This window comes from Oncorhynchus mykiss, chromosome 7 (genome assembly GCF_057628025.1).
Source record: "Oncorhynchus mykiss isolate SJ-2025 chromosome 7, ASM5762802v1, whole genome shotgun sequence".
NCBI lineage: Eukaryota > Metazoa > Chordata > Actinopteri > Salmoniformes > Salmonidae > Oncorhynchus > Oncorhynchus mykiss.
In genome coordinates this window covers 50,061,585-50,080,184 of record NC_143028.1, presented here as the reverse complement: position 1 = coordinate 50,080,184, position 18,600 = coordinate 50,061,585, and the positions used below count along the sequence as shown (strand labels likewise).

The following is an 18,600-nucleotide window of genomic DNA, read 5'->3' as shown; positions in this document are numbered from 1 at the left end:
GTTAATGTTCTTTACAAGGAGATAACAGATTACTGAGATTACTGTTAATGTTCTTAACAAGGAGATAACAGATTACTGAGATTACTGTTCATGTTCTTTACAAGGAGATAACAGATTACTGAGATTACTGTTAATGTTCTTTACAAGGAGATAACAGGTTACTGAGATTACTGTTAATGTTCTTAACAAGGAGATAACAGATTACTGAGATTACTGTTAATGTTCTTTACAAGGAGATAACAGATTACTGAGATTACTGTTAATTAACAAGGAGATAACAGATTACTGAGTGGCTTTTTCTTTTTCTTTGAATAACCTGATGCATTGATTTACTGCAGGATTTTGAGAAATATCACAATAATGTTGTTGTATACATCAAAACACATTTGTCCCCTTCCTTTTATTTGATAAAGGTGTGTCACTTTATATCCCTCTCTCTCTCTTACTACTATCTAGGTTTTTTATTTTTTTTTATTTTACACATCTTTATTTATCAAGTTCAAAAAGTTCAAAAATACATTACAGAACACCATGTCAACAATCCTTGACATCATGACCTGTCTTTCACTGTCTTTCTCTGTCCAGCCCTTCTCTTTAGTCCAGTCAGTTGCTGGACCTCTGCTTCCCATAATCAGAGGGAGTCCTGTGATTTGTGACCCCTGGAGCATCCAGCTCGTAGAGCGCAGGACCCCAAACAGTCCCGGCCTGATCTGGCAGGTGTCAACATTAGCAACACAATCGCACCCCAGTCCATTGCCCCTTACCCTAGCCCCAGTCCTTACCCTAGCCCCAGTCCAGTCCTTACCCTAGCCCTAGTCCAGTCCTTACCCTAGCCCCAGTCCAGTCCTTACCCTAGCCCCAGTCCAGTCCTTACCCTAGCCCCAGTCCAGTCCTTACCCTAGCCCCAGTCCAGTGCTCCTTACCCTAGCCCCAGTCCAGTGCCCCTTACCCTAGTCCCAGTCCAGTGCCCCTTACCCTAGCCCCAGTCCAGTGCCCCTTACCCTAGCCCCAGTCCAGTCCTTATCCTAGCCCCAGTCCAGAGCCCCTTACCCTAGCCCCAGTCCAGTCCTTACCCTAGCCCCAGTCCAGTCCTTACCCTAGCCCCAGTCCAGTCCTTACCCTATCCCCAGTCCAGTCCTTACCCTAGCCCCAGTCCAGTCCTTACCCTAGCCCCAGTCCAGTCCTTACCATAGCCCCAGTCCAGTCCTTACCCTAGCCCCAGTCCAGTCCTTACCATAGCCCCAGTCCAGTCCTTACCCTAGCCCCAGTCTAGTCCTTACCATAGCCCCAGTCCAGTCCTTACCCTAGCCCCAGTCCAGTCCTTACCCTAGCCCCAGTCCAGTCCTTACCCTAGCCCCAGTCCAGTCCTTACCCTAGCCCCAGTCCAGTCCTTACCATAGCCCCAGTCCAGTCCTTACCCTAGCCCCAGTCCAGTCCTTACCCTAACCCCAGTCCAGTCCTTACCATAGCCCCAGTCCAGTCCTTACCCTAGCCCCAGTCCAGTCCTTACCCTAGCCCCAGTCCTTACCATAGCCCCAGTCCAGTCCTTACCCTAGCCCCAGTCCTTACCCTAGCCCCAGTCCAGTCCTTATCCTAGCCCCAGTCCATTCCTTACCCTAACCCCAGTCCAGTCCTTACCATAGCCCCAGTCCAGTCCTTACCCTAGCCCCAGTCCAGTCCTTACCCTAGCCCCAGTCCAGTCCTTACCCTAGCCCCAGTCCAGTCCTTACCCTAGCCCCAGTCCAGTCCTTACCCTAGCCCCAGTCCAGTCCTTACCATAGCCCCAGTCCAGTCCTTACCCTAGCCCCAGTCCAGTCCTTACCCTAGCCCCAGTCCAGTCCTTACCCTAGCCCCAGTCCAGTCCTTACCATAGCCCCAGCGCCACATTGAACCCGAACTATGTGAGGCCCAGTGAAAAGAAACACATCAATGGAGTTGGCAGGGGAGGATAGAAGAGGGGGAGGACAAGGGAGAGATTACACTCTCAGACAGCTATTAGCAGGGATGAGGCTTTTCTAAACAAACAAAAAACGAGACGATCAATACTGTGTTAGTTTACCAAGTGGAGTCATGATGGGCTCTGGAGTATTTCTCTCTTCTTCTGTTGTTTTTCTCAACTTCTCAAACGTCTGTGGTTTGGTTCGTATTGGCAATCCAATATAGTCTGGAGTCCTTGGAGACCTATTTCTTTTTGTGGCCAGTGATTTGTTAATGGTTGGTTTGCTCCAGCCCGTGGCTAGTTCATTCATAGATTTAGAGCTGTAATGAATCCTGGTTGGAGGGTATTAACGTTGATAGTGGACAATCACTGGGCTGTCCAGAGGAAAGCAACATTCAGTGATGACAGGACCACTGGCCCTTGGGGACCACAGCCCTTCTCTCTCATTAGACAGAGACAGAGGTGTCACTTTAAACACACTAGAGGGATTGGAAAGGGAATGAGTAGACATTTGGACTGTTGCTGCTCTTGAGTGGGTATCTGTCTTGACAAGAAAAGCAATGTTTTTTAAAGGCCATTTATTTCTCACTCACTGTTGATTCTAGGCCAAGCCACCAGAAGAGACAAGGGTTCTCCTCAGTGGTGGAGATTAGTTGGAAAGGTTTCAGTACTAGGGAACCTGTAGTATTTGTTTTTGGAGGAGCCACAATCTCATTTAATTGTTTGCTTTGATATATCCCCTTGACACCCTCTTCCAGGGCTCTTGAAAAAGAAAATAGGGGGCCTTTTGTTTGATCGTTTTGGTGTGTGTAGCATGTACTGATTCAGGGGTATAACTGACTAGGTATCCCCCTTTCCGTTTCCCTACTCCGCATCGCTCATGAGGAGGAGTAAGTAGTTGTGGTGTTTGTTGGTTGCCGCTCATTGTTCCTGTGGTAATGATAAAGCAACACAAACAGCCCCTGAAGAATATCTCTTTGGAAGCTGCCAACAACATAACCTTGGCTAAGCCTTCACCATTTGCAGCAATAAACAAGCACACATCAACCCACCCAATGACCTCCTGAAACAATGGGGTTTGTTGTCATGAAATACCCATCATTAGTGTTGGCTAGCAATAAACTGGTCCTAGTCGGTCAGGATATTGAGAGATCACAAACTAGTGGGGAGTAGCCCCTGGTGTGGCCTAATACCACTGTCCGATCCAGCAGACGAGGTCAGGGTCAGAGGGAGGAATAAGGGACCCTTCCTTAAAGGGACAGACAACTTTCATTATTTGATCAAAATGGAACCAGGTCTTTTTATGAAATTATTTCAAGTAATGTTTTTGATTTAAAAAAATTATACTGTACTTTGAATTGTTCATGCTGTTAAACCACATAATAATTGCTCAATGCTGATGGATAGTGACATACAAGTAGACCACATACATTTTGTTATATGTATGGCCCGTGAATCTGTAAACGGTCATTATTATTTTCGCTCTCTGTTTTTATATCATGTCTATGCAGGCCTTACAGATCATGTCTATGCAGGCCTTACAGATCATGTCTATGCAGGCCTTACAGATCATGTCTATGCAGGCCTTACAGATCATGTCTATGCAGGCCTTACAGATCATGTCTATGCAGGCCCTACAGATCATGTCAATGCAGGCCTTACAGATCATGTCTATGCAGGCCTTACAGATCATGTCTATGCAGGCCTTACAGATCATGTCTATGCAGGCCTTACAGATCATGTCTATGCAGGCTCTACAGATCATGTCTATGCAGGCCTTACAGATCATGTCTATGCAGGCCCTACAGATCATGTCTATGCAGGCCTTACAGATCATGTCTATGCAGGCCTTACAGATCATGTCTATGCAGGCCCTACAGATCATGTCTATGCAGGCCTTACAGATCATGTCTATGCAGGCCTTACAGATCATGTCTATGCAGGCCCTACAGATCATGTCTATGCAGGCCTTACAGATCATGTCTATGCAGGCCTTACAGATCATGTCTATGCAGGCCTTACAGATCATGTCTATGCAGGCCTTACAGATCATGTCTATGCAGGCCTTACAGATCATGTCTATGCAGGCCCTACAGATCATGTCTATGCAGGCCTTACAGATCATGTCTATGCAGGCCCTACAGATCATGTCTATGCAGGCCTTACAGATCATGTCTATGCAGGCCTTACATATCATGAGCCAAACCAACATGCAATGGCATCTTTGATTTCTGCCTTAAAGCTTCCATCAGATAAAATACTGTTCTATTTAGTATTTATGATTCCATTAGACAGAACACCTGTCTCTGTAACGTTCCTATTGGTTCCTGCCCTACTAGCAGTGCTCTGTCACCAGTGTTTTATATGAGAGCATGCATTACAGGACTGCACCCGTAAAACCAGCAGCTCTCACCTTTCCCACTCAAAGCCCCCCCCGTATATCTACTTTGCTTCAAATATGAGCTAGATTTGATGAATACCTAGAAATCTCTTCATATAATACAACCTCTCCGTATTTACAGTGTCTATCAAGTTTTGCTATTGTTTGCTTGTGATTCACAGTCATGTAATTTGACTCAAGATTCATTGCTAGTTCATACATCTTTTGTCTCACTCAGTTGAACATATTGGAATCGGTTGTTATTTTTCACTTCCAATTGTCCAGTCTTGTTTTGTTTGTATTTGGTTTCTACTGTGTAGACTATATTTAGATGGTTTGTGCTGCTGAGGAAAATATGCAGTGATGACCAGCACATGAATCCCAGGCCTTTAATCATGACAAAATATGCAGTGATGACCAGCACATGAATCCCAGGCCTTTAATCATGACAAAATATGCAGTGATGACCAGCACATGAATCCCAGGCCTTTAATCATGACAAAATATGCAGTGATGACCAGCACATGAATCCCAGGCCTTTAATCATGACAAAATATGCAGTGATGACCAGCACATGAATCCCAGGCCTTTAATCATGACAAAATATGAAGGCAGAGTGTAATAACTGGAACCACTGACACAAATAGATCTTTCCTGGGTAATTAAGCCATTGTTGTTTTGACAAACAGTAGAATTGAGAGTGGCTAGAGAAAATGATTCATGCATATGACATATGAATGAATACAGTACAGCAGGCTATCTGGCTTCCTTTGTTGTGTTCTCAGAGCATATTATAATGGTTGTGCTGTTCAGTTCCTCAGAATTGATTTTAAAACGTTTCTTACGATTTGCCTTGGCTGTCAGTATCGTCAGTGTTTGACAGCTGGCACAGATCAGGACAGTGTGTTGCATTACGCCAATGTGTGGCATTAGAAAACACAACAAGCATTTCTGGCTAATTTTATTACAAAACAGGAATAGCCCCCATAATGTGCAACAGTAATTACGTTTAGAGCAGTGTGCCCAGCTCTCTTAGTGATGAATGAGAGACATTGACCATGGTCTGCTAGTTTAAAAATCACCATTAGCCTCTGCTACTTATGTCCAGAACATTTCCCATTTTATGCTCTTAATCTGCCTTGCAACTGCAATCTTCATTTGTTTTAATTGTGGTTGAGGACGTTTTTTAACACGCACAAAGACAATAAACATTTTCCCGTAAGTGTTGCAAATCAGAATTGTGTTTTTTTCCACCCAGTTAAAATGTTATGGAGAGTTGAAACGGTGGGGTGGAGCTGCCATTCTAGCCTGAAAAATAACTTCAAATGGTGCCTGGTCCTCCATTTTCAACTAATGGGCTTATTTCTGCATCCTCTGTCATTCTCTCCTTGGGGAATATGTACTCTCATTTCAAAAAGCTTTGTTTTTCCGTTACATTGTAAAGCCACACTATGGAGCACAGATTTCAAATGTTAATATCAAGCACTGTGACGACTTACTGATGTCCCCCTCCAACCCTCTAAACAGGAAATATTATTTCTGGATCCTCAGGAACTATTTGGAAATACGCTAGTGTTTGTTCAGTTAGAATTTACTGAATCTCATTCAAGTGTATGAAGCAAAATGAAAGAGTGAATTATCGGTTTCACTTCTTTAATTCTTGCTCATATTATCTTGAGATTGTCTGTCTTTCACAATCAATTGTTTGTTTGTTGATTTATTTATTTGTTTACAGTGTTTGTGCACGTAGGTTATTACCTCAGTAATTCTGTGTCAGACTCATGCCCAGCATCATGATCCATTACGTTTCCTATTTAGGCCTTATGGTGGCTGTGTCCCAGGTGTGTAGTAATAGAGACATCATTAGTATAGGGGTTATCCTCCTGGGACCATTAGGTGTGTAGTAATAGAGACATCATTAGTATAGGGGTTATCCTCCTGGGACCATTAGGTGTATAGTAATAGAGGCATCATTAGTATAGGGGTTATCCTCCAGGACCATTAGGTGTGTAGTAATAGAGGCATCATTAGTATAGGGGTTATCCTCCAGGACCATTAGGTGTATAGTAATAGAGGCATCATTAGTATAGGGGTTATCCTCCTGGGACCATTAGATGTGTAGTAATAGAGGCATCATTAGTATAGGGGTTATCCTCCAGGACCATTAGGGGTATAGTAATAGAGGCATCATTAGTATAGGGGTTATCCTCCTGGGACCATTAGGTGTGTAGTAATAGAGGCATCATTAGTATAGGGGTTATCCTCCAGGACCATTAGGTGTATAGTAATAGAGGCATCATTAGTATAGGGGTTATCCTCCTGGGACCATTAGGTGTGTAGTAATAGAGGCATCATTAGTATAGGGGTTATCCTCCTGGACCATTAGGTGTATAGTAATAGAGGCATCATTAGTATAGGGGTTATCCTCCTGGGACCATTAGGTGTGTAGTAATAGAGGCATCATTAGTATAGGGGTTATCCTCCAGGACCATTAGGTAGTTATTGTCAGATTTATGGTGTATTGTGTAGTGGTATGTCCCTTAAACAAGACTGCCAACATGTTTTAAAATGGTGGACGTTGTTGGCAATTCTACACAATTTCTGTGTTTATGGATTATGGATATTAAGTTCGGGGATTTTGTACTTTCATATTCCCTTGACTGTGATAAAAAAGACTTCACTTCACAGACACCATCACTACTCTTCCAGCTGTCCCTTGCACCATAAAAACTTGCACAATGACAAATGTTTACGGTCTGACATTGTCCAGAAAATTAGGAAGCATTCCTGGGGCATGAAAATTGTCTGCTGTGCATTCCTATTCTGTGTAAAGTAATCTCTCCTTGGCTTTGTTGAGAATATGAGTTGTTCCTCCCAGATGCCTCCACTCATAGCCCTGAGTTACTGTTTGACTTCCTGGGTAGGTTCAGGAGCCTTTGTTGGAGGACGGGGGCTCTAGTTCCGGTGCCAGTTAGCAGGGACCATTTCATTACTTTTACTGTGACCTCAATTAGCATGGATCCCAGGGAATGACTTCCCATTGAACACCAGAATACCTGGTGTGAAGCTGGGCTCAGTAGCAGAGAGCAACACCGCTTTAAGGAGAGAGTGCATTTTACTCCTGGTATCATAGTCACATAAAGTTTTTAGTTGTTACTTAGTTCCAAGTTAAAGTTCTATTATGTCTAACAGACTTGTTTGTGAAGACTTTCCAAAATATCCATCAGAATTGTAATATAACTTTTTGCTTTGAAAAACTCCAACTACAACAACTTTTGTTTGTTAATTTTGTCTTTGTGCAAATAACAACAATGTAACAAAAGGGAAATCTTAAGATTTGATAAAAGTATGAATATACTAGTTTACCCGCTTTCTGAGAAACAGCATTTTCTCCCACACAATAAGAAGGCCTTTCTGAAAAGGACTACGATCATATTGTTAGTAATATCCCACATCCAATCGGTAGAATGTATGTATAAAAAAGAAGAATCCACCCTTCATGCCCTTCACTGTTTCACACTCAGGCAGAAAGAGCAGAGCAGAGGCCTGGGGAGTCAATATGTCAGCGTTTATGGATGCCCCGCGGAGCTGCACAGGGCTGTCAGGCCTCTATTCATGCTCTAATGGCCCCCTGAGGAGTCTGTCTTTCTGGGCTGAAAGGGCCGGGAGGCCCAGTGGACGCCCTGTTGTTGAAGGTGAGCGTGTGCTCTCATGGACGCCCTGTTGTTGAAGGTGAGCGTGTGCTCTCATGGACGCCCTATTGTTGAAGGTGAGCGTGTGCTCTCATGGACGCCCTGTTGTTGAAGGTGAGCGTGTGCTCTCATGGACGCCCTGTTGTTGAAGGTGAGCGTGTGCTCTCATGGACGCCCTGTTGTTGAAGGTGAGCGTGTGCTCTCATGGACGCCCTGTTGTTGAAGGTGAGCATGTCCTCTCATGGACGCCCTGTTGTTGAAGGTGAGCGTGTGCTCTCATTGACAACCTGTAGTTGAAGGTGGGCGTGTGCTCTCATGGACACCCTGTTGTTGAAGGTGAGCGTGTGCTCTCATGGACGCCCTGTAGTTGAAGGTGAGCGTGTGCTCTCATGGACGCCCTGTTGTTGAAGGTGAGCGTGTGCTCTCATGGACGCCCTGTTGTTGAAGGTGAGCGTGTGCTCTCATGGACGCCCTGTTGTTGAAGGTGAGCGTGTGCTCTCATGGACGCCCTGTAGTTGAAGGTGAGCGTGTGCTCTCATGGACGCCCTGTTGTTGAAGGTGAGCATGTGCTCTCATGGACGCCCTGTAGTTGAAGGTGAGCGTGTGCTCTCATGGACGCCCTGTTGTTGAAGGTGAGCGTGTGCTCTCATGGACGCCCTGTTGTTGAAGGTGAGCGTGTGCTCTCATGGACGCGCCGCGCCTTCATCCATATGACAAGAGCCATAAAAGAGCACAGCTTTTCGCTGCTTCTCCCTCTCTTCTCTCCTTTCTCCACTCCACGTTATTTTTTGCCCGACCTCAAAAAATGAAAATGGGGCTAATTGTTTGTTGTGAGAGCCGGGTGGCAGGGTAGCCTAGTGGTTAGAGTGTTGGACTAGTAACCGGAAGGTTGCAAGTTCAAATCCCCGAGCTGACAAGGTACAAGTCTGTTGTTCTTCCCCTGAACAGGCAGTCACTGTTCCTAGGCTGTCTTTGAAAATAAGAATTTATTCTTAACTGACTTGCCTAGTAAAATAAATAAAAAAAGAGAGCCAAAGATTATAGAGCCGCATGTCTTTCTACCTTGCCTTTTTCTCCTGTTTTGCAGGCGCTCTCTCCTTTCTAAGGAATGTGATTCTATCCAAGAGCAGAGAAAAGAAAAGTATCGGAATTGTCCTTTGGAATGTAGATCGGAGGGAAAATAGACACATTTTTGACAGTGGCAATGAGACACAAGAAAACACTTGAAGGTCGGATTTTTGGTTGGATGTGAGGCTCAGCTTTAGTCCTAAATTAATGAGGAGGGGGTTATAGTGAGTAGCTATGGGCCTCTAGATCATAGTACTCTTGTGGTATGAGATGTACAGTGATGCGAAGGATCTTTTCCCATTCACTTTTGAGTCTCTCGGGAGACACCTGCCCTTTGTCCTAAGCCACCTGTTAAGCAGTGGACAGAACTGATTGTACGGTTTGAGAGAAGAGGGGAAGATCAATGTGATGTAATTTAAGTATATTTATACAGTCAGAGCTTGGTTGAGCATCCATAGTTGACTCTCAACCACACTCATAATCTAAATTGTGCAATACGGTTACTGTACTTTTTTCATTTAGAGTAGTTACTTTTGTTTATTGGAAGCTGATAACAGTAGCCATACTAGTGGCTGTTGATCATCAACTCCAGATTCAATTTGTGATAAATGCCAAGCCAGGCTCTGAAAAGGTCACTGGTGCCTGGGGAGACGATGATAATTCAAGTTGATTTCAGCATATTAACATTAGGTAGGTACATCCTTGCCATATTATCATGTTGGAGCTGTTTTCTGGTTGGCGACTGAGGTAACTAACAGAGAAGATTCTTTATGAATTATTGTATTGTATGAGTTTTGTATTTCGGTCTCTGGCTCATTGTCTTGCTGAGTGGGTAGTTCCTCTTGTTGCTTGTTTTCATGGAGTACAAAAAGGTTTGTTTTCATATAGTACTCCATGAAAACAAACCTTATAGTACTCCATGAAATCAAACCTTAAAGTACTCTATGAAAACAAACCTTATAGTACTCTAAGGTTGGTTTTCATGGAGTGCTATGAGGTTTGTTTCAATAGAGTACTATACCTTTTGTTTTCATAGAGTACTACAAGGTTTGTTTTCATGGAGTACTATACGTTTTGTTTTCATAGAGCACTACAAGGTTTGTTTTCATGGAGTACAATATGTTTTGTTTTCATAGAGCACTACAAGGTTTGTTTTCATGGAGTACTATACGTTTTGTGTTCATAGAGCACTACAAGGTTTGTTTTCATAGAGTACTACAAGGTTTGTTTTCATAGAGTACTACAAGGTTTGTTTTCATAGAGTACTACAAGGTTTGTTTTCATAGAGTACTACAAGGTTTGTTTTCATGGAGTACTACAAGGTTTGTTTTCATGGAGTACTACAAGGTTTGTTTTCATAGAGTACTACAAGGTTTGTTTTCATGGAGTACTACAAGGTTTGTTTTCATGGAGTACTATACGTTTTGTTTTCATAGAGTACTACAAGGTTTGTTTTCATAGAGTACTACAAGGTTTGTTTTCATGGAGTACTACAAGGTTTGTTTTCATGGAGTACTACAAGGTTTGTTTTCATAGAGTACTACAAGGTTTGTTTTCATGGAGTACTACAAGGTTTGTTTTCATGGAGTACTATACGTTTTGTTTTCATAGAGTACTACAAGGTTTGTTTTCATAGAGTACTACAAGGTTTGTTTTCATAGAGTACTACAAGGTTTGTTTTCATGAAGTACAATATGTTTTGTTTTCATGGAGTACTACAAGGTTTGTTTTCATAGAGTACTACAAGGTTTGTTTTCATAGAGTACTACAAGGTTTGTTTTCATAGAGTACTACAAGGTTTGTTTTCATGAAGTACAATATGTTTTGTTTTCATAGAGTACTACAAGGTTTGTTTTCATAGAGTACTACAAGGTTTGTTTTCATGGAGTACTATACGTTTTGTGTTCATAGAGTACTACAAGGTTTGTTTTCATGGAGTACTACAAGGTTTGTTTTCATGGAGTACTACAAGGTTTGTTTTCATGAAGTACTATACTGTTTCTATGTTAAATCCATCCTCCAGTTGCACAACTGAATCATCTCCTATGGCTCTCCTAACTTCGCAACACTGAGGGACACACAGGGCAGTGCATTCAGGAGAAAAACTGCCCCATTCTTTGAAAAATTGAAAAGAAGAAGTTGTCAGCTATTTGATGTTGCTGCATGAACATCCCTCCTCTCCAGTATCTGGGGTTGAATCCCATGCAGTCTTGGTGACAGGAAGAGATGTTTATATTCAGGCCTGGAGCAGGAGACAGCACAGAGACAGATGGATGTCAGAGATAGCAGATCCCATCTCAGACATTTGCTGCTTATCACAGGGCCTGTTTGCATAATTAGGCCTTTTGATATTCCTCCCCTCCGACTGACAAAAAGTATAATTGCAACATCAACAACGACAAAAGGCATGCACAAAATAAACAAGTAAACATAAATAGAGAGAAAAGATGGGATGTTATTTTCGTCCTGTGGGAATGAATGAAAAAAATACTACCAATAAAGAAAATGTGCTGTCAGTCACAGTCAACTGGTGTGACTGGGTGCTCTGAGGCTGGTCCTGTGAATGCCTGCAGAACACTGAGCGTGAGGCCTGATTGTAATTATGCTGGAACTAATATGCTTTTCAAAATGAGCCATTATGAGCTAATGCTGCACTGCCAAAGCCCTGTCTGTTTTTGTCCCTCTGTCTTGGGTAGTTTGGAAAGGTACAGCTGATATTGAGGCCATTGGTTCTGGTATCAGAAACACCCTGCATGGGACAGGGAGGAGGATACACACCATAGTGTTGAGCTAATACTGACTCAGAGGCAATCTGAGAGACGAAGAATGATGCTTCCACCCCATGTGTCATCACGGAGGCTTCTTAACCACCTGTTATCATTAAATACCTCCCAGGTCTACCATGCATAGTACAAGTATCAATTTCTGACCTATATTTTAAATATTTTACCTAAATATTCACTGACACAATGTTGGTTAGAATTTGACCATATTAGACATCTTGGCATTGAGGAATTTTGTGTTGCCACGTTGAAGCGTTACTATTCGCCTCCTGTGTTGTAGTGTTGTGGTGATCAGTTATACAGTAGCTGTGGGTGTTGGAGTGTAGCCTAGATTCTGTTTCTTTGTGATCATTTTCTAGACTGTCATTGTATGTTTTCTCTGTCCCCTTCACTGCTAATAGACATTGCTATTGTAGGGCTTGTCGTTTATTATAGCATAATGTTCTTGTGGAGCATTGGAGCCAGCAGTCTTTATTGACTGTACAGCCTTGGACAGCAATCCATCTAAGGTCCATCTAAGCCATATTACCTCAGCCTGTCTCCCAGGGGGGAAAGAGAGAGTAGGGGCTCCTCAGAAGGAGGATGGGAGAAAGAGAAGAACAGTCCATAGGGTTAGTGGGCTGTCCGGGAGGGGGTTTGGAGAGGTTCGCGTGATGAGTATTCCATCTGCCTGCAGTCTGAGCTCTGAGCAGACCGTGGGGTCAGCAGTGAGGAGCATCAGGAGAGAGGGAGGACCATCTTTAAACCTCACACTAAACTCACCGCTAAACTATTAACCAACTGCTCAGCTTCTCAGAGACAAGACCACTTTTGTTGGTTGTGTTCTGACCTGAGTTGACATTCTGTCTCACTATGGATATTGTTAGAAATAGTAGTGCTTTGTGAAAAAGCTGTGATTTTTGAAAGAGGTAACAGAGAGCTTAAACAATCTCTTTGGGAAACATATGGCTCCATTCATAAGTAAAGCGATTCAATTAAATTATGTCAGTAAAACAATTGGCTCTTCCAGTATAACATGTTTACTTGTCTCCCCTTGTTACTTGAAACATTAAAAAAATGTTTCTGATTTAGAAGACCTCGTCAATATCTGGTTAATTTCTGTTTAAACACTGCTGTATTTTTAAATCAATATTGAGCAGGACCTCTGAGGGCCCTGAAGGAGGATACACGGCTGTCTAATCATACCCACTGGATGGTATACATAATTAGGCCCTAATTGCTATGATAACTGATGAGGCACGAGTGCTTTATCAATATCCCCAGAACCTTCCAATGGAATTACAGCTGAGGCATTATACCCAGGTCTAATCAGGATGTACCTTATTGTTTCAAAGCAGCAAGAAGTGTTAGAGAATTGACCTCAACGCCCACAGGGATTGAGTTTATTCCAAGGTAGTAGGCTAATCATCCAGCATTTTGTCCTGTATCAACATGGACAGATTTGTAAACCAAGGAGACATGTGTTATTCAAATTCAAAAGCTTTGTTGTCTGGGAAACAGATAGTAAGTGTTTATTCTTCCATAATTTAGGCCCGAGAGGCACTGCATCTATAAATATCAAACAACCACTAAATAAAAAGATTTGGTGCAGAGCCCGTGATCTATCGGTAACGCTCCCGGCCAGTCACAAGACCGGGGTTCAGTCCTCGTGTCTACCCTTCCTACTGCTCTCCTGCTTGCCTGTCTGCTCTCCTGCTTGCGTGTCTGCTCTCCTGCTTGCCTGTCTGCTCTCCTGCTTGCCTGTCTGCTCTCCTGCTTGCCTGTCTGCTCTCCTGCTTGCCTATCTCCCCCTTTGTTTCCAGCTGTTTGAATAAAGTATAACATGTTAGACATATTTAAATGAAACGATGTGGATACTGTGTAATCCACGCAGTGTCATTATAATTCGACTTGTTTGTTTATGTAGATAGTCTTATGTTGTCTGCTGAAGGGTTTTACCTGAAAATAGGGTGGCCAGTAAAATATGTTAACCAGACAGCCATGCAACTCTGTGTTGCACCAACAATGAGAGGAACCATACAGTGCATTTAACTGGAATTCTGTTTCTGTCACAACCCATTTTGGTACAGGTGGGGCCCCAGTGTTGTTGATTAATCTTGGCATCCCGTTCAGAAAAATGTCATCTGGATAGAGATGAGGTTTGCTTCTCACATCCCTGTTTCCCAAACTCACATCTAATAGGGCTGTTGACCTTCACCGAGAGCTTGCTGCTTGCTGCCTGTAGTTCATGCACGCAAACAGATGTGTTGTGTGCTATGACACATGTCACTATAACCAGGGCTCAATGACAGGTGGCAGTACATAGTCATTAGTCTTGTTTGTCATGCAGTTTGTTTGTAAATCCTTTGCAAAATGCTAACATTGGAGTATAGGGGGAGGATTCATTTTTTAAATGTTTTAAGTACTGGCTAGCCTATATCCACTTACGCAACTTTCCATCCGATCACATAGATAAACAAAGGAAGAGAAATATGAGCAAAATAGAATAGTAGAATTCTGTGGTGTCTGTTTGGTTTTAAACCGTTGAGCAGCCCTCCTCTCTGCCCGCATGGCCCCCCTTTCCCCCCACCCTTGCCCCGCCCTGTAGGACACAGAGGTGACTTTGAAAAGTGATCTATAGACCGCTGTGCCGGTCTCAAGTGTTGTCATGGCGAGTTAGCGGCAAATCGCTATGCGCATCCTCATAAAACCAACAAAGGGATATGCCATATATGTACATATTCAACATTGTATGTTCAAGGCTGTTCTCTACAAAAGTGGGAGCCAGTGTTGGGGAATCAATCTTTATTAAAAAGGGTTAGACGAAAGAATTGATTTAATGAATGCGGCCTCATGTCCTGCGGCCGCATGTAATCCGCAGAGAATCGTTAGGCGTGAGCTCAGGGGGACAAAAAGACGTTCTCAGAAGACTCATCGAGTGGCCTGTAATGATAGTCTCCATATAATCCCATAATTCCTTGTTTAATTAAACTCCAGAGCCGGCCTTGAGACCCAGCCAGATTTGGTTCCTCTTTTATTCTCACAGTTGTTATTTGAAGGCTATTTGGCTTCAGTTTGTCCATGTGGTATGCTGAAACATTCGAGAGGGCTTTGTTGAACTGAGCTTAGTTGTGCCCATAGCCAATACAGGGGATTCACCTGGGCTAACTCTCAGAAGACCGTTATGGTTGTCATTATAGTTGGGGAGAAAGCTTTTCTGTAAGGGACAATGAGTTTTGTTCTATAGACTATCTCTCGTTTTTTGTTCTTTACCCTTCTCTCCTTCTGGACTGTAGATGTATGATGCAATCCAGCTAGGCCTAGAGCAACACTGGCTTGTCAATGTCTCAATGAGCACATTTGTGAAAATATGCATTTTATAACAGGAAATGAACAGGGCCATGTAGTTTGAATAGACATGCAGAGGAGGTGAAAATGATGCAATTTCCTAAATTCAGTTATAATGGTAATGTGCTGTGGTAATACATATTCGCTGTCAGAAACATTCCTCTTGGCCAGGATTGGATGGCTTTGTGCAGTATCTATATTCCTCTAGCGAAAATGCAGCAGCTTAGTTGAATGCCTAAAAGTACTGTAAGATATATTGTAATTCATTTATTGACAGCAGTATCATAGAAAGACAGAATATGGGACTGAATGGTTCTGGTGTGATATTGTTGTAGTGTTCTGTATATTCTGGCTCTACTGTTCTTTTTAGCAGCAGTGTGCCCTGGGCCATTGTGAGAGAATAGTGTGGTGAGGAACAGCAAGGTGGCCTGGGTAGATTAACCCTTCCATCCAGCGCCCCCTCCCCTCCTGCCCCCAACCGCCTGCGGCCCTCTGCCTCCAGCCTCTGGCGCCTCTCTCCCCCGCTCTCTCTCTCTCAAGGCAGGTTTGGGTATCAGGCCTCTTATACACTGTATAAATATCCACAGATTAAGATAATATTTGCTCTGTTGTGCTCGGAGAGAGGGAAAGCTGTCATTTGAAGCTTCTTTGCAGCCTCTCCCCCTCAAGCGACAGCCTCTGATGTGGGTTTTGCCCCTAAACTACTAAAAGGGGCTTTTAGGGCTTGTATTGACCATTTCAGGGTTTCATCCATCCTTTTTATTAGGGCTGGGATGATAACAGTACCGCGATACTAACGAGTATCGTGACATGGAAACAAAGCACAAAGTAGATTTCACTTCTTTAGGAAAACAGCCCTAATGTTGGAAAATCATTATGTTGTTATCCAGAGTCACATTTATTTCGCCATGGAAAACATATTGTGATACTGGTATCGTCACAGCCCTACTTTTTATTGCCTTTTTCAATGATTTAGGTTAATTAACAAAAAATGCTGTCAGAACAGAGGCTTGAGGGTAAACACAGACACAGCAGCCCATCTGTAAATAGCACACCCAACTACCTCATGCACATATTGTTATTCATTTTTTTGCTCTTTTGCACCCCAGTATCTCTACCTGCACATCATGATCTGCACATCTATCACTCCAGTTAATGCTAAATTGTAATTATTTTTGCCCTATGGCCTATTTATTGCCATACCTCCCTAACCTTACTACATTTGCACAGACTGTATATAGATGTTCCTTTTGTGTTATTGACTGTACGTTTGTTTATGTGTAACTCTGTGTTGTTGTTTTTGTCGCACTGCTTTATCTTGACCAGGTCGCAGTTGTAAATGAGAACTTGTTCTCAACTGGCCTACCTGGTTCAATAAAGGTTAAATAAAAAATAACAAATAAAGACAACTGAAGAGATAAATAACTAACCAGTAAAATGGACTTCCTTTCCATTGTTACTAAATTCCCTTGTATTATTTTAGTGTATTTCCTAGTATTAACTGAGCTGGCTCTTCCCCTCTTCTCCCTCTTCCCCTTTGGCCCAGGTAATCGTACAGATGAGGGTTCAGACGTGGAGTCGGAGCCGGACCTTCCCCTGAAGAGGAAGCAGCGTCGCAGCCGCACCACCTTCACAGCCGAGCAGCTTGAGGAGCTGGAGAAAGCCTTTGAGAGGACACACTACCCAGACATCTACACCAGGGAAGAGCTGGCCCAGAGGACCAAGCTCACTGAGGCCCGCGTGCAGGTTAGTTAGACACACAAACAGTCAATGCAACACACATTCTGTCATGGCTGCTGAGCATTATCCAGGTGTTTAGCACTGTTTTCCTGTACTGTCATGGCTGCTGAGCATTATCCAGGTGTTTATCACACTAATCTAAAGCACTGTTTTCCTGTACTGTCATGGCCAAAAGTTTTGAGAATGACACAAATTTTAATTTCCACAAGGTTTGCTGCTTCAGTGACTTTAGATATTTTTGTCAGATGTTACTATGGAATACTGAAGTATAATTTCAAGCATTTCATAAGTGTCAAAGGCTTTTATTGACAATTACATGAGGTTGATGCAAAGAGTCAATATTTGCAGTGTTAACCCTTCTTTTTCAAGACCTTTGTAATCTGCCCTGGCATGCTGTCAATTAACTTCTGGGCCACATCCTGACTGATGGCAGCCCATTCTTGCATAATTAATGCTTGGAGTTTGTCAGAATTTGTGGGTTTTTGTTTGTCCACCTGCCTCTTGGGGATTGACCACAAGTTCTCAATGGGATTAAGGTCTGGGTAGTTTCCTGGCCTTAGACCCCAAATATTGATGTTTTGTTCCCTTAGCCACTTAGTTATCACTTATGCCTTATGTAAAGGTTCTCCATCATGCAGGAAAAGGCATTGTTTGTCACCAAACTGTTCCTGGATGGTTGGGAGAAGTTGCTCTCTGAGGATGTGTTGGTACCATTCTTTATTCATGCCTGTGTTCTTAGGCAAAATTCTGAGTGAGCCCACTCCCTTGGCTGAGAAGCAACCCCACACATGAATGATCTCAGGACGCTTTACTGTTGGCATGACACAGGACTGATGGTAGCGCTCACCTGGTCTTCTCCGGACAAGCTTTTTTCCGGATGCCCCAAACAATCGGAAAGGGGAATCATCAGAGAAAATGACTTTACCCCAGTCCTCAGCAATCCAATCCCTGTACCTTTTACAGAATATCAGTCTATCCCAGATGTTTTTCCTGGAGAGAAGTGACTTCTTTGCTGCCCTTCTTGACACCAGGCCAACTTCCAAAAGTTTTTGCCTCACTGTGCGTGCAGATGCACTCACACCTGCCTGCTGCCATTCCTGAGCAACCTCTGTACTGGTGGTGCCCTGATCCAGCAGCTGAATTAACTTCAGGAGACGGTCCTAGTGCTTGCTGGACTTTCTTGGGCGCCCTGAAGCCTTCTTCACAACAATTGAACCGCTCTCCTTGAAGTTCTTGATGATCCGAAAAATGGTTGATTTAGGTGCAACGTTACTGCAGCAATATCCTTGCCTGTGAAGCCCTTTTTGTGCAAAGCAATGAAGACGGCACGTGTTTCCTTGCAGGTAACCATGGTTGACAGAGGAAGAACAATGATTCCAAGCACCACCCTCCTTTTGAAGCTTCCAGTCTGTTATTAGAACTCAATCAGCATGACATAGTGATCTCCGGGCTTGGCCTCGTCAACACTCACACCTGTGTTAACGAGAGAATCACTGACATGATGTCAGCTGGTCCTTTTGTGGCAGGGATGAAATGTTTTTTGGGGATTCAGTTAATTTGCATGGCAAAGAGGGACTGCAATTAATTGCAATTCATCTGATCACTCTTCATAACATTCTGGAGTATATGCAAATTGCCATCATACAAACTGAGGCAGCAGACTGTGAAAAT

The 18,600-nt window shown here is 43.2% G+C and overlaps 1 protein-coding gene across 8 annotated transcripts in view; it reads left to right on the top strand.

The window, feature by feature from the left end:
* Positions 1-18,600, top strand: part of pax7b (paired box gene 7b) — a 71,563-nt gene that overhangs the window by 15,239 nt on the left and 37,724 nt on the right. For 4 of the 8 annotated variants that reach the window (XM_036981870.2, XM_036981865.2, XM_036981868.2 and 1 more), the window contains 1 exon segment: positions 16,748-16,935. In XM_036981870.2, the coding sequence (XP_036837765.1) occupies positions 16,748-16,935 (188 nt within the window). 8 annotated transcript variants of the gene reach the window in all.